The sequence below is a fragment of the Drosophila yakuba genome, chromosome X (genome assembly GCF_016746365.2).
Source record: "Drosophila yakuba strain Tai18E2 chromosome X, Prin_Dyak_Tai18E2_2.1, whole genome shotgun sequence".
Taxonomy (NCBI): Eukaryota; Metazoa; Arthropoda; class Insecta; order Diptera; family Drosophilidae; genus Drosophila; species Drosophila yakuba.
In genome coordinates, this window is record NC_052526.2 from 6,309,511 (window position 1) to 6,321,888 (window position 12,378).

At 49.6% G+C, this 12,378-nt stretch overlaps 5 protein-coding genes across 5 annotated transcripts; 3 read left to right on the plus strand and 2 right to left on the minus strand.

The window, feature by feature from the left end:
* Positions 1 to 234: 234 nt before the first annotated feature.
* Positions 235 to 2,045, plus strand: LOC6524421 (alpha-tocopherol transfer protein-like). Its single transcript, XM_002100243.3, has 6 exons — positions 235 to 445; positions 786 to 945; positions 1,005 to 1,086; positions 1,145 to 1,477; positions 1,543 to 1,679; positions 1,731 to 2,045. The coding sequence occupies exons 1-6, from the start codon at positions 307 to 309 to the stop codon at positions 1,798 to 1,800; spliced, it is 921 nt and encodes a 306-aa protein (XP_002100279.1). The 5' UTR covers positions 235 to 306; the 3' UTR covers positions 1,801 to 2,045.
* A 324-nt stretch (positions 2,046 to 2,369) lies between these two features.
* On the plus strand, positions 2,370 to 4,200 carry LOC6524422 (alpha-tocopherol transfer protein-like). Its single transcript, XM_002100244.3, has 6 exons — positions 2,370 to 2,706; positions 2,988 to 3,147; positions 3,219 to 3,300; positions 3,371 to 3,673; positions 3,744 to 3,880; positions 3,946 to 4,200. Exons 1-6 carry the CDS (start codon positions 2,541 to 2,543, stop codon positions 4,025 to 4,027), a joined length of 930 nt encoding a protein of 309 aa, XP_002100280.1. The 5' UTR covers positions 2,370 to 2,540; the 3' UTR covers positions 4,028 to 4,200.
* Positions 4,201 to 4,387: 187 nt separating this feature from the next.
* On the plus strand, positions 4,388 to 6,782 carry LOC6524423 (protein crooked neck). The gene is made up of 2 exons (XM_002100245.3): positions 4,388 to 4,545; positions 4,604 to 6,782. Exons 1-2 carry the CDS (start codon positions 4,510 to 4,512, stop codon positions 6,674 to 6,676), a joined length of 2,109 nt encoding a protein of 702 aa, XP_002100281.1. The 5' UTR covers positions 4,388 to 4,509; the 3' UTR covers positions 6,677 to 6,782.
* On the minus strand, positions 6,777 to 8,151 carry LOC6524424 (odorant receptor 2a). Its single transcript, XM_002100246.3, has 2 exons — positions 6,975 to 8,151; positions 6,777 to 6,910 (listed from the first exon to the last, which is right to left on the minus strand). Exons 1-2 carry the CDS (start codon positions 8,124 to 8,126, stop codon positions 6,860 to 6,862), a joined length of 1,203 nt encoding a protein of 400 aa, XP_002100282.1. The 5' UTR covers positions 8,127 to 8,151; the 3' UTR covers positions 6,777 to 6,859.
* A 153-nt stretch (positions 8,152 to 8,304) lies between these two features.
* Positions 8,305 to 12,277, minus strand: LOC26535869 (DNA-binding protein K10). The gene is made up of 2 exons (XM_015190211.3): positions 10,912 to 12,277; positions 8,305 to 9,980 (listed from the first exon to the last, which is right to left on the minus strand). Exons 1-2 carry the CDS (start codon positions 12,112 to 12,114, stop codon positions 9,885 to 9,887), a joined length of 1,299 nt encoding a protein of 432 aa, XP_015045697.2. The 5' UTR covers positions 12,115 to 12,277; the 3' UTR covers positions 8,305 to 9,884.
* Positions 12,278 to 12,378: the final 101 nt, after the last annotated feature.

The window sequence follows — 12,378 nt, forward strand, 5'->3', positions numbered from 1 at the left end:
CTCCAGCAATTAAAACCGCCCTCGTTTACGCCTAATTGCAAACAACTGGACTCAACAATGCGCTGAGCTGGAGCTTTTTGGAGCATTGGAGCTTTCTCTCGCCGATCCAAAACGATCCCAACCGATCCGATCCGATCGCGAAAAGCTAAAGATCGCGTCCGACTAGTGGTCACATATCATTAGGAGCGCATGTGTGTGTGTGCGGGCTTGTTAGCTTTATCAATTGGGGTACGGGGTACTTAGCTAAGTTACTTGCTTAGTTAGTGGCTTTCTGCGGCCGCCAAAAGACGCGTTCGCCTGCCCCAAATGGATAAAGATAACGATACGGTGGACAAGGAGACCGCCCCCGAGACCAACTCCTCCACGCCCACCGCTGGATGGAGCGACAAGCTGGCGGAACTGGTCGCCTGGTTCGAGGCCAATCCCAATCTGCCCGAGAAGATCGGTAAGTGAAGTGAATCAGCGGCTTTGGATCGAATCCAAATACACAAATGCGTTTCGCTCCGATTGATAACCAGTCAAGTGGCAGACAGAATTAATGGGCATAAACGCGCAATAGCCGGATTGTGGTAACGATCCATTAACCTTGTAACCGGGTGCTCAAGTGCCAAAGGTCAAGTGCATTAGGCACCTCCAGTGATATGAAAGCTACTTGCAGATGTTTGGCACCTGGCATTCGCTTAGCCAGTGCTATGTGTACACAGATCCATAGATAATTATGAATTGTATCTCTAATCAAACCTATCTCACAAGTTATTACGAGTCCTAGTAAATCTTCCCGATAGAACCCATTGTTATGCTGCGATTCCTCAAGTGCACGGCTTTCGATGTGGAGCGCACCAAGTCACTGGTGGAGCTCAACTACAGTATGCGCAACAAGAACCCACACCTGTTTATGGATCGCAACATGGAGGACGAGATGACCGCCAAGGGCCTGAAGGTCTCGTAAGTGTAGTAAAGTAAGAGTTTCAAGGAACGAGTAATAACCCTTCTTCCTCCAACAGGGACCTTCTGGTATTACCCGGAGTTACTCCAGAGGGAAATAAGCTGATCTTCTTCCGCATGGCCGATCTGGATCCACGAACGGTGCGTCTTGACCGGATGTACATTCACCCGATTGATCTATTGATATCTATTGATACAGCGCAATTCGGTTGAGGAGACCAAAATCTTCGTTATGATGAGTGATGCGCGATTCACGAGGCCGGATGTGGAGCGGGAACCAGGAAGCGGAGCAGATTACGTACTGGACGAAGCGGACATTGCCGAGGGCGATGTTCAGATTGTGGACATTGGGGGCTACACACTCCGCCACCTGGCCCACGTCTCCATTTTCGTGCTGCGTGTCTACATGAAGTTCCTGCAGGAGGCCTATCCCTCGCGCCTCCAGGCCATGCATGTCATTAACTGCCCCAGCTACCTGGACAAGCTCATCTCCATGATGTCGCCCTTCCTAAGGGAGGAAGTCCGCAATATGGTAGCCCCTGCCGCAATGCACTTCATTCCAAGAAGCTCTTGCTAAGCCAGCCAATTGCCTTGCAGATCAAGTACCACACAGAGGGTCTGGAAAGTCTCTACAGGGATGTGCCCCGAGACATGTTGCCGGATGAGTATGGCGGCAAGGCGGGCTCTGTGGCGGAACTCAAGGCCCGGGGCATCCAGTCCATTCGGGACAACGCGTGAGTATTGCCATCCATGTCCATGTATGCCATCCAATTTGTACTTCATAGGACGTACCTGAGCGACGAGCGCTACTGGAAGGTGGCCTCGCAGAGCAAGAGTCGGTGGTCCTGGTTCTGATCTATATCCTGATCCTCCAACGTGATATATGTATATTTAAATGTGATCAAGCAGCGCGTCTTGCCAAAGCGATGATATCGATTAGTTTTGCAGGCTCCAGAGTTCAGCTTCCAGAAGCCGACCCTCCATATTTAATTATTTTCTTACCAATTTCGCTATTATCAAATAAGGGGCTAGTGTATATTGATTGACAACAATGGGAACGACAATATACAAAGAAAGAGCAATAAATTATATTAATTACATTTGATGAGGTTTTATTACACCCAAAAGCTAGGTGCTTCTGAATGTCCTTCTATGATTACAAAGAACAAACGTTTTTCGAAATATTGCCCATCCACCAATTGAAGCAAAAATTGTGTCACTATTACTACCACTGGCATTGGGATGCGGCACACGACCAGGTGATTAGGCAGATCCAGAAGCTGGGACGGCACATATTTAGGCACTATTAAGCGTCGTCCAAACGATGGCCGAAAAGCCATTATAAAATTACGTGGCTTTAATCGCCAACGCAGTAGCATTGAATATTCAAAAACTAAATCGATGAGCGAAATCGATGCGCAACTGTCAGTCAGTCGCCTGCCAGGCTTCCAGCCCAACGGTACAAAAGCGATTCGAAAGCGTTTTTTTTTCGAAAGTGATTCGAAAGCGATTGCTGCGCCCGATAGCCGATAGGAGGCAAGCCTGACGGAGAGAACAGCCACTTAGCAATCGATAGCCAGGCACCAACAGCACCAATGAGCCGCATAGGTGGGAGAGAGACGGGGGCGAGCGGCACGTCGAAGCAGCTGCAGCGAGAACAGGACGGCGGCACTGCGGACCAGGCGCAGCGGGAGCAGGAACGGAATCTCAAGGAGCTACTCGAGTGGTTCCGGCATAATGACAAGCTGCCCAAGGAGATTGGTAAGCGCTGTGCCCGTAGACCATGCGGGAATCCAACATCCGTTCACTGCCCATCCAAAACCCAAATCCCAAGCACCACCTAACCATCTAACCACCATTAATGAGGTCGTTAGTAGGCCGCTCCATTCGCCGCCTTACGTCACTGTAGCGAATTGTATACAAACAATAAATGTACAGGCAAGACTCCCTAAGTCGAACCGCTCCCTTTAGTGTCGACTCCCCAATTCAATACTTCCAAATATGCCCTTAATTACTGTATCGTACAATACGTGTATTTGCAGATCCGCTGCTGCTCCGGCGCTTCTACCAGTGCATGTTTGGCGACGTGGAGGAGACTCGGAAGCTCATCGAGGTGAACTACGCCCTGCGCAACCGGCACCCGCACCTGTTCATCCGGAGGGATCCTTTGGACGCAGACAGCAGGCGCACCTTCGACTATGCGTAAGTGTGTTCTTCTTCGAAGGCAAGGATTCCTTTCTGTACATCCCGTGTATTCCATACTCCAATTTCAGAGATATTCTTCCGCTGCCGGGCATAACGCCGGACAAATGCAAGGTGTCACTGTACTGCTTCCGGGATTTCGAGGCCTCCAAGGTGAGTATTAGGTGCTCTTTGCTGTAGGAATCGCTCTCCGCTTCTGACCCCCTAATCATCTCATCCACAGATGCACCACACGGAGGACACGCGCGCCTTCTTCATGGTCAGCGACTGCCGGTTCGTGACGCCGGACGATCTGGCCAACCCGGAAGTTCTGTCCGAGGGAGAGGTGCAGATTTTCGACATGAAGGGCACCACCATGCGACACATTTCGCGACTGACGATCAGCACGCTGCGCGCCTACATCAAGTTCCTTCAGCTGGCATTTCCGGTGCGCCTGCGCGCCATACACATGATCAACTGTCCCACTTACCTGGACCGGATCGTTAGCGTGGTGAAGCCGTTTATCAGCGAAGAGGTCTTCAAGCTGGTGGGTTTCGCAGCTCTAGGATGTTCTTATCTCGAATAACTTATCCTCACCATTGCTTTCTACTTTTCAGATCCGCTTTCACACGCAGAGCATAGATACGCTGTACGAATTCGTGCCGCGAGAGATGCTGCCGGAGGAGTACGGCGGAGGAGCCGGCTCCTTGGAAGCACTGCGTACCCATACCCAAAAGGCCTTGGTTGAGAATCGGTGGGTTTCGATTTGCATGTGATAGTTGTTTAGGTTATTTAGTAACGCCTCGTTGCCCTTTATAGCGACTATCTAATGGATCCCGATCACTGGGTGGTGGTGAAGCCGGAGAAGCGGAACGAGAGCTCGTGGAGATTTTTCAAATGATGGTCGAGGACATGTTCCAGGGTGACGAGAAAGCTCTTTCAACCAAAGACCGTTCGAAGTTTTTCGAATAAATGGGGATATATAGTTTCTGCGGCTTTTTATCTCTTAAATATCCTTTTTTCTTGTTGTTTTAAAATTTCTTGAAAATAAAAAAGCCCGCATTTCATTTTTAACCCAACAAATTACAATTATTGTCGGAGTACATATTTATTTTTGTGGTTAAATCAATAAAATGTTTTTAATTAAGCTTCTGCTTCGTAAAATACTACTTTCGAAAATACTACTTTTAAAAATGCCATTCAAGAAGCAGAATGCAGAACGCCAGTGGAGACAGAATAAACGGCTATCGATAGAGAGCTATCGAAGTACGCTTATCGTTATCGCACGACGTTGTCGGTGGCATTATTTATTTTGTTGCGATTTATACTGTTTTTACCAATCTAATATATTTTACTAAGAAAGGGATCGCGAACTGCACAGCTATGGAGCGGCCACAGAAGATGCCCAAGGTGGCCAAGGTGAGTGCCATCGTCCGAAATGCACAAAAGCAACTTATCCAATCCAAAATTTCACCAGGTCAAGAACAAAGCGCCGGCTGAGGTGCAAATTACGGCGGAGCAGCTGCTCCGTGAGGCCAAGGAGCGAGATCTGGAGATTCTGCCGCCGCCGCCAAAGCAGAAGATCTCCGATCCCGCCGAGTTGGCTGACTATCAGCAGCGGAAGCGAAAGACCTTTGAGGACAATCTCCGCAAGAACCGCATGGTGGTCAGCCATTGGATCAAATACGCCCAGTGGGAGGAGCAGCAGCAGGAGATCCAGCGGGCTCGCTCTATTTGGGAGCGGGCTTTGGACAATGAGCACAGGAACGTGACCCTCTGGCTGAAATACGCCGAGATGGAGATGAAGAACAAGCAGGTGAATCATGCCCGCAACCTGTGGGATCGGGCAGTGACCATCATGCCGCGAGTCAACCAGTTCTGGTACAAGTACACCTACATGGAGGAGATGCTGGAGAATGTGGCAGGAGCGCGTCAGGTGTTCGAGCGCTGGATGGAGTGGCAACCGGAGGAGCAGGCCTGGCAGACCTACGTCAACTTCGAGCTGCGCTACAAAGAGATTGACCGGGCACGGGAGGTCTACGAGCGATTTGTCTATGTGCACCCGGACGTGAAGAACTGGATAAAGTTCGCCCGCTTCGAGGAGTCCCATGGGTTTATCCATGGCTCGCGGCGGGTATTCGAGCGCGCTGTGGAGTTCTTTGGGGACGAGTACATCGAGGAGCGTCTGTTCATCGCCTTCGCACGTTTTGAGGAGGGTCAGAAGGAGCACGACAGGGCGCGCGTCATCTACAAGTACGCGTTAGATCACCTACCTAAAGATCGCACACAGGAGCTGTTCAAGGCCTATACGATACACGAGAAGAAGTACGGCGACAGAGCGGGCATCGAGGATGTGATCGTTTCCAAGCGCAAGTACCAGTACGAGCAGGAGGTGGCCGCCAACCCAACTAACTACGATGCCTGGTTCGACTATTTGCGTTTGATTGAGGCGGAGGGCGACCGGGACCAGATCCGTGAGACGTACGAGCGGGCCATTTCCAACGTGCCGCCCGCCAATGAAAAGAACTTCTGGCGACGCTACATTTACCTTTGGATCAATTATGCCCTGTACGAGGAACTCGAAGCGGAGGATGCGGAACGCACGCGCCAGATCTACAAGACCTGTCTGGAACTGATACCTCATAAGCAGTTTACCTTTAGCAAGCTGTGGCTGCTGTACGCCCAATTCGAGATCCGCTGCAAGGATCTGCAGCGCGCACGCAAAGCACTGGGCTTGGCGATCGGTATGTGTCCCAGAGATAAGCTTTTCAGGGGCTACATTGATCTGGAGATTCAGTTGCGTGAGTTCGAGCGCTGCCGCCTGCTGTACGAGAAGTTCCTCGAATTTGGACCGGAGAATTGTGTCACCTGGATGAAGTTCGCCGAGCTGGAGAACCTGTTGGGCGACACGGAGCGTGCGAGAGCCATTTTCGAGCTGGCGGTGCAGCAGCCGCGCCTGGACATGCCAGAGCTGCTGTGGAAGGCATACATCGACTTCGAGGTGGCCCTGGGCGAAACGGAGCTAGCCAGACAGCTGTACGAGCGCCTCCTCGAGCGCACGCAGCATGTGAAGGTGTGGATGTCGTTTGCCAAGTTCGAGATGGGCCTCAGCCACGGCGACAGCGGGCCAGATGCGGAGCTGAACGTGCGGCTGGCAAGAAGAATCTACGAGCGGGCCAACGAGATGTTGCGTCAGCTGGGCGACAAGGAGTCGCGTGTTCTGCTGCTAGAGGCATGGCGCGACTTTGAACGCGACGCTTCCGATGCGCAGGCGCTACAAAAGGTAATGGACAAGATGCCGCGGCGCATCAAGAAGCGGCAGAAGATCGTCTCCGACGATGGAGTCGAGGAGGGTTGGGAGGAGGTATTCGACTACATCTTTCCCGAGGACGAAATGGCTCGACCCAACCTCAAGCTGCTGGCTGCCGCCAAGATGTGGAAGAAGCAGAAAGACGTCACGGAGGACGACCCACCCGCTCCAGCCATTGCATCTGATCCAGAGTCCGCAGCGGACGCTGCTCCGGCGGAGACGACGGATAGCGGCGACTGAACCGAAACAAGCTATTCCCTTCTGCATAAGAATCTTTGCAGATTTTCGCTTTATTTTTGGACACGTTAGGAATAAACCACTTAAATAAAAAATACCATAATGATCATTTATTGTTGTAATTTATTTGTTATATACATGCTGTAATACAGCATTTGGTATTGTAAAAGCGAGATTATGATCGTCTTACTTGGCCCTCAGCAAGAGTGTGAAAACCGAGTAGGTAAACCTCATGACCTGGAATCAAGTGCATAGAGATTTCAACAAATCAAAGAACATTCAAATATATATGGCGCCTTGCCTGCTCGAAGGTCTCCAGCGAGAGGGCGATGTAATTGCCCGCGTAGATGAGGGACGGCCGCTGAGTCCTGGCTAGCGTGAAGAGTAGTTCCCGCTTGAACTTGGGCAGCTGCTCCACCCAGTTGCAGTCGTAGAATGCATCGCACAGCGCCTCGCTCTGCGTCCGCATCCTGTCCCCAAAATAGCAGATTACAAACACCTCCAAGGTGACGGCCAAGAAAAAGACAATCGAGATGATCATGGCGGTGTGGTCGTGCTCATCCGCCATGTACAGGAAGTGCATAGCGACGGTGCACTGAACGGCGGCGGAGCAGGCGAACTGGGCCATGCAGGCGCCAGAAAGGACGCGCTGTATGATCTCCCTCAGTCGATGGACCCGCATCAGATCGCGAATGCACTCGACCAGCTCCTGGTAAACATGCTCCCGCCACACTTCGTACGACTGCGCTATTGTGGAGCTCTTCTCCGGCCTAGAACCAATCCGACGCACCCGCAGCTCCAAGGCACGCATATGACCCGTGAGCAGGCAGAGAAACGCAGGCGGATAGGAGTCACTGGCGCAGTTCTGAATGGCCTGCACTACCAAGCCGAAGAGCTGGTAGATATTGATGAGCACATAGTTTCTGGTGGAGTGCATCCAGTCAACGCCGAACCAGGCTGGATACAGGAGCTCTCGATCCGGACGAACCACCACGCGGATGCAACTCAGAGTGGTTCCAAACACGAAAATACTAGCGAATGTGCGAAAGGTGCTCTGTGCGATATTCACTTCCCTGCGCAAGGCAGATACCTCTTCGGGATCACCCACCAGCATGGCTCTGGCGTCCATGAGCCGCAGGAGCGAGCGAATCTCGTGCAGCTGCTTCCTCACTATGTACACATTCGCAAACTTCAAATTGGCCACAATATCCGTGATGGTGATGGTCAGGTTCTCGCACAACCCGGCCATATTGGTGGTGAACAGCAGCCTGGCCAGTAAGCTCAAGGGAAACAGCACGGTGACCATTAAGTTGACCGCCATGGAGTACACCACGTAACGCAGACTGGAAACGCCCGGAGGACGCATCAGGCCAGTGAGCTCCCAAACGCGCCAGTGGTAGTACACAGCACTGTGGGTGTCCAGTTTGGTTCCTGGTTGCTCTTGGTTCGCCATTATGGCGGTTGCCTCTGAGGCAACTCCATGAGTCCGTTTGCCTTTATACTCCGGCGATTAGCAGTGATTGCACTATTAGATGGATTGTTGGCCAAACTTGTGGGCTAAGTGGCTGGGAAAAGTAACCATAGGCCCGCGTGTAATGATCCCCCAGGAAAAGTTTCGAAGTCGCGATGGCTTTAGTGTTTGTTGAAAATTCTCTTTATTCTGCGGCATTCATCATTCTTGTGGGGATGGGGAAAGTGTTTATATAGCAGCAACTAACGATTGAACCCAAGAGCACCTGACAAGCTGGGTCAAAGGGACAGATTCTAAAATATTTAGTCTCCCTATTTGCCATTTAGTTATTTAGCTACCTGAGGGTTCAATGTTATCTACATTGATAATAATAATTCCACTATAAGTTCACTATAAGTGAGGTGAGAGGACGAATCCTAACCAGGCGGATTATAAATTGTGCCTTACAAATTACTTGCAATTCTCCTCATTTCGAGGTCGGCAGAGTTGTTGCCAATCGAGGGATTGCTGTTAACTGATTTGTTTGAAATTGGTGCTATGTCTATGATGTCTATGTCGCTATTAACAAGTCTGAATTGAATGTCTAGTTTAAACAGGTTAAATCAGGGTATGCTTAGTTGCCTAGTTCCAACTTGCAAGGCAGAAATGTTTACTCTCGACCATGGGCTTGACCATGTTAACTGGTTTGGATATTACTAGAGGATATACTAGAGTTTGTACGGTGGGCCCCCTGGGCTCTACTTCTCCGCTTTGAGGTTACTTGTCAGGTGGATCAAGTCATCAAGATCAGGAGCGTGATTAATCTACTATGGGTGAAGAGAACAGTGGACTTGGCTTCAGGGTACAGGTTGTTAGGGACGGGGGTTTTGGGGTTTTGGGGTTTGAGGTCGGGTAAAAGAACACAAAAACAAATCCGTAGATGCACACCATCGAGAACACGTTCACAGAGTGATCTTAATTCGTAGTTTTTAAGAATTAATTTAAAAATACAATCAAGTGGCGTTATCCAAGGCTGGCAGAGTGATTATTGCCAGAGTGCTTAGGATCCGGCGTCTCTGTTCCAATAATGTCGCGTCCAAGCACTCGGGCAGCGAATAGGAAATTAATTTATATATATCTCAATATATATATATATATACACATATATATGCATAACTATATAGCTAAGGGCGTGTCAGATAATGTGTACAAATAATTGAATTGAATTTGCTGCAGTAACTTAGAATTGAACAACAAATTGTTTTCGAATAAGGAAACTGTTACGCTACGTTACGGTTACATTTCAATACTCTACGTTACGTTAGACAAGTGACGTTATGCATTATGCGTTATGCGTTATTCGTTCTCGTAATCTATATCTTTATCGCTAGTACTAGAGTTGATTCGCCCACATTATTATCGCTGGGTTTGTATTTTGTTGCAATATTATCGTTCTAAGCTCAGTTCTCAGTCGCAAAAGCAACGTGTGACAAAAGCTGTATATATCCCATATAGAGTCGGGCTTTTCAGTTTCTATACGTCTTTCAATTGTCAGACTCTTGCTGTTGCTCGCTGCTACTTTTAGTTTTAGTTTTAGTTTTAGCTTTAGGTATAGTTTTAGTTTTAGTTTTGAATTGCTCTTTCGTTTTACGTTTACGTTTAAGTTTACATTTAGTTCTGCGAGTCGACCGACCTGTTCTGGATTCGGTTCGGTTCGATTCGATTGATTCAATTGATTCGGTTTTCGGTTGCATTGGCTGCCTAGGGATTTGGAATTGTTGCATCTTTAGCGCTTCCGGCCTTAGGGGCGGCGCTCTGATTTGAAATTGCGTTTTTGTCTTTGTCTGACTTGGCATCCTGCAAAAGAAATACGAGAATTGCCAACGGCTTTCAATAGCAAATTTTTTGAGTGTATGTAAAAGGAGCTCTCAGATCTGTTTTCGCATTCAAATGCATTCTGCGAACTTCTCTTGGCTATTTCCAGATAACTACGCCCTCGAATTTCAATTACTTAACTGGGAACAGGAATAGTACAACTTCTTATCTTAAAACCTCAAAATTATCATTTCGTATGCTATGTTTGCTATGAGTTTCAGAAGATGGACTATACCTACCAATTAAGTGCGTAAATTGATATTCTGGCAGTTTAGACTTTACGAAATTCGCTTTTCAAATGCCAACCAAAATGGAAACAGCCATAGGATTGATCAGTACTGAGGCTCGTTCAAAAAAGTATCAAGTCAGTTAAGGAATAGAGTTACTAAGAGTGCATTTATGAATCTACTTTGCCTGCCACGATTGAACAGTACAAATTGTTATTAGTTTTCTTTAATTTGAATACAGCCACGTATGCGGTACGTTATCAGTTGCAGTTCTAAATACTTAAAAACACAATTCTGTTCAGTTCCTAAAAACTGAAATGGCTAAAAATATATGCCAGTGGGTTTCTCTTTTGCGGATATATACATCAGTGCCAAGGTAACCGAAGGTGAAAATCGATGTGACAACTGCCTACTGCAGAACTACAGGAAATGGGGCAATGGGAGGCAGTGCATCAGGTTGCGATTCACTTTCCCACTTTCTCTGCTCCCTTTTCTCTTCCTACCGCCCGGCAAACGCAACAAAGAGGGACGGGTGGGGGGATTGTGAATCAAATCGGGGCTGCAAAGCGATTTCAGATCGAACCGAGACTGTGTCCGGAATCGCTGTGCATTCCTGAAGAGATGCTGCGGATGGGACACCTGTTCCAAGGGAAGGAGGAGATGTTGGGGTTCCACTATATGCTCACCTTGGCCTTAACACTGGCTGCCTCCTGCTTGAGATACTCCTCCCGCGCCGCCTCGTAGAGACCAACGAACTTGTCTCGCTGGCCTTTGTACTGGGCAAAGAGCTCGTCGTCTTTGTGGCCCTTCAATCTGTTCTCGATATCCACCTTCTTGTCGTGCTCGCTGCGTATCTCCTCCGTCACCCAGGGCTTGTCGATGGGATACTGATTGATCAGGTTCTTCAGTGTCTTTATGCTGCTCTTCCCCTTCACCACCTGCTTGATAAGCTTGGGATTGGGCTTCATGATCCGGCCGCCATTCATGTTCATTGGTCCAAAAGGTCCGCCCGGTGGCATACCCCGCGGCGGCATCCGTGGACCCATCATATGCATGGGCGGTGGGCCACCCATCATGGGACCTGGACCGGGTCCGTTGCGCCGCATAAAATGCGGTGGTGGCGGCGGCGGTGGTCCACCCATGGGGCCCATGGGCCCGGGACCGCGCATACCGGGCATCGGTGGTTGGAAAGGCATCTGCGGGTAAGGTCCTCCAGGGCCCATCGGTCCGGGACCTCGTGGTCCGGGGCCCATCGGACCCATTGGGGGACCCATCATGTGGCGTGGGGGAGGACGGTTCGGAGGGGGACCGCGCTGGAAACCATTAAAGCCACCGCGAATCTGGTTGGGATTATTGCCCGGAAAGCGCTGCCAATCGCCTCCGTTCATCTGGCGGTTGAAGGGCTGCTGCTGGTTCATATGCTTGCTGTTCTGGTTGTTCATCTTGCACTGCTGCTGTTGGTTTGGACTGGGATGCTGTTGCTGTTTGATGCCCTTCATAGGCTTCTTCTTGAGACTGTCCACCTGGTTTGGTTTGCTTCCCGGTGCCGGGCTGTTAAAGTCAATATACAGGGGATCGCTGGGCATTTGGCTGGATGAGAACATCATCTGGTTGTTACTGTTGCCGTTGGCAGTGTTACCATTCCCATGCCCATTTCCATTTCCGTTCCCGTTGCCTCCTGGTCCGGAGGACCTACAGGGTTTCCTGTAGGGAGCCGCAGCTGCCCGGGGATTATGGTTGCTACTAATATTATTGCTGCTCTGGCTGTTGCGGTGCTGTGAATACGGATTTTGCTGCTGCTGCTGTTGCTGAAACTGTTGCTGCATTTGCGGCGGATGCTGCTGCGACTGCATGGTCCGGTTCTGATGGAATTGGTTCTTGGACACCATTGCAGGTAGCTAAATTCAGCTGAACGGAGGGGTTCAGGACTCGAGCACAAGAGCCAAGCCGGAACGACGGGCGGGGAGCAAACGGACCGAAATTATTACACGCTTATTTGTCACAGGAACTTATATTGAAAAAATTACGATGAATCCATTAATCGATTGCGATGACGGCTCGATCGCACTGCTGGGGAACGAGTGTGAATACTATGTTTCCCACTAACTGATAAGCACATCACATCAAATTTTAGACTGTCTCAACTTTCAAGC

Excerpts from the sequence above, each read along its gene's own strand:
- LOC6524421 (XM_002100243.3), top strand. The coding sequence starts at position 307 with ATGGATAAAGATAACGATACGGTGGACAAGGAGACCGCCCCCGAGACC. Across the intron at positions 1,087-1,144 it reads CCGATCTGGATCCACGAACG|CGCAATTCGGTTGAGGAGAC; the intron begins GTGCGTCTTGAC and ends CTATTGATACAG. Across the intron at positions 1,478-1,542 it reads GGGAGGAAGTCCGCAATATG|ATCAAGTACCACACAGAGGG; the intron begins GTAGCCCCTGCC and ends ATTGCCTTGCAG.
- LOC6524422 (XM_002100244.3), top strand. The coding sequence starts at position 2,541 with ATGAGCCGCATAGGTGGGAGAGAGACGGGGGCGAGCGGCACGTCGAAG. Across the intron at positions 3,148-3,218 it reads AGGCGCACCTTCGACTATGC|AGATATTCTTCCGCTGCCGG; the intron begins GTAAGTGTGTTC and ends CTCCAATTTCAG. Across the intron at positions 3,301-3,370 it reads GGGATTTCGAGGCCTCCAAG|ATGCACCACACGGAGGACAC; the intron begins GTGAGTATTAGG and ends TCTCATCCACAG.
- LOC6524423 (XM_002100245.3), top strand. The coding sequence starts at position 4,510 with ATGGAGCGGCCACAGAAGATGCCCAAGGTGGCCAAG. Across the intron at positions 4,546-4,603 it reads AGATGCCCAAGGTGGCCAAG|GTCAAGAACAAAGCGCCGGC; the intron begins GTGAGTGCCATC and ends AAATTTCACCAG.
- LOC6524424 (XM_002100246.3), bottom strand. The coding sequence starts at position 8,126 with ATGGCGAACCAAGAGCAACCAGGAACCAAACTGGACACCCACAGTGCT. Across the intron at positions 6,911-6,974 it reads CGCTGGAGACCTTCGAGCAG|GTCATGAGGTTTACCTACTC; the intron begins GCAAGGCGCCAT and ends ACTTGATTCCAG.
- LOC26535869 (XM_015190211.3), bottom strand. The coding sequence starts at position 12,114 with ATGGTGTCCAAGAACCAATTCCATCAGAACCGGACCATGCAGTCGCAG. Across the intron at positions 9,981-10,911 it reads CAGCCAGTGTTAAGGCCAAG|GATGCCAAGTCAGACAAAGA; the intron begins GTGAGCATATAG and ends TTTCTTTTGCAG.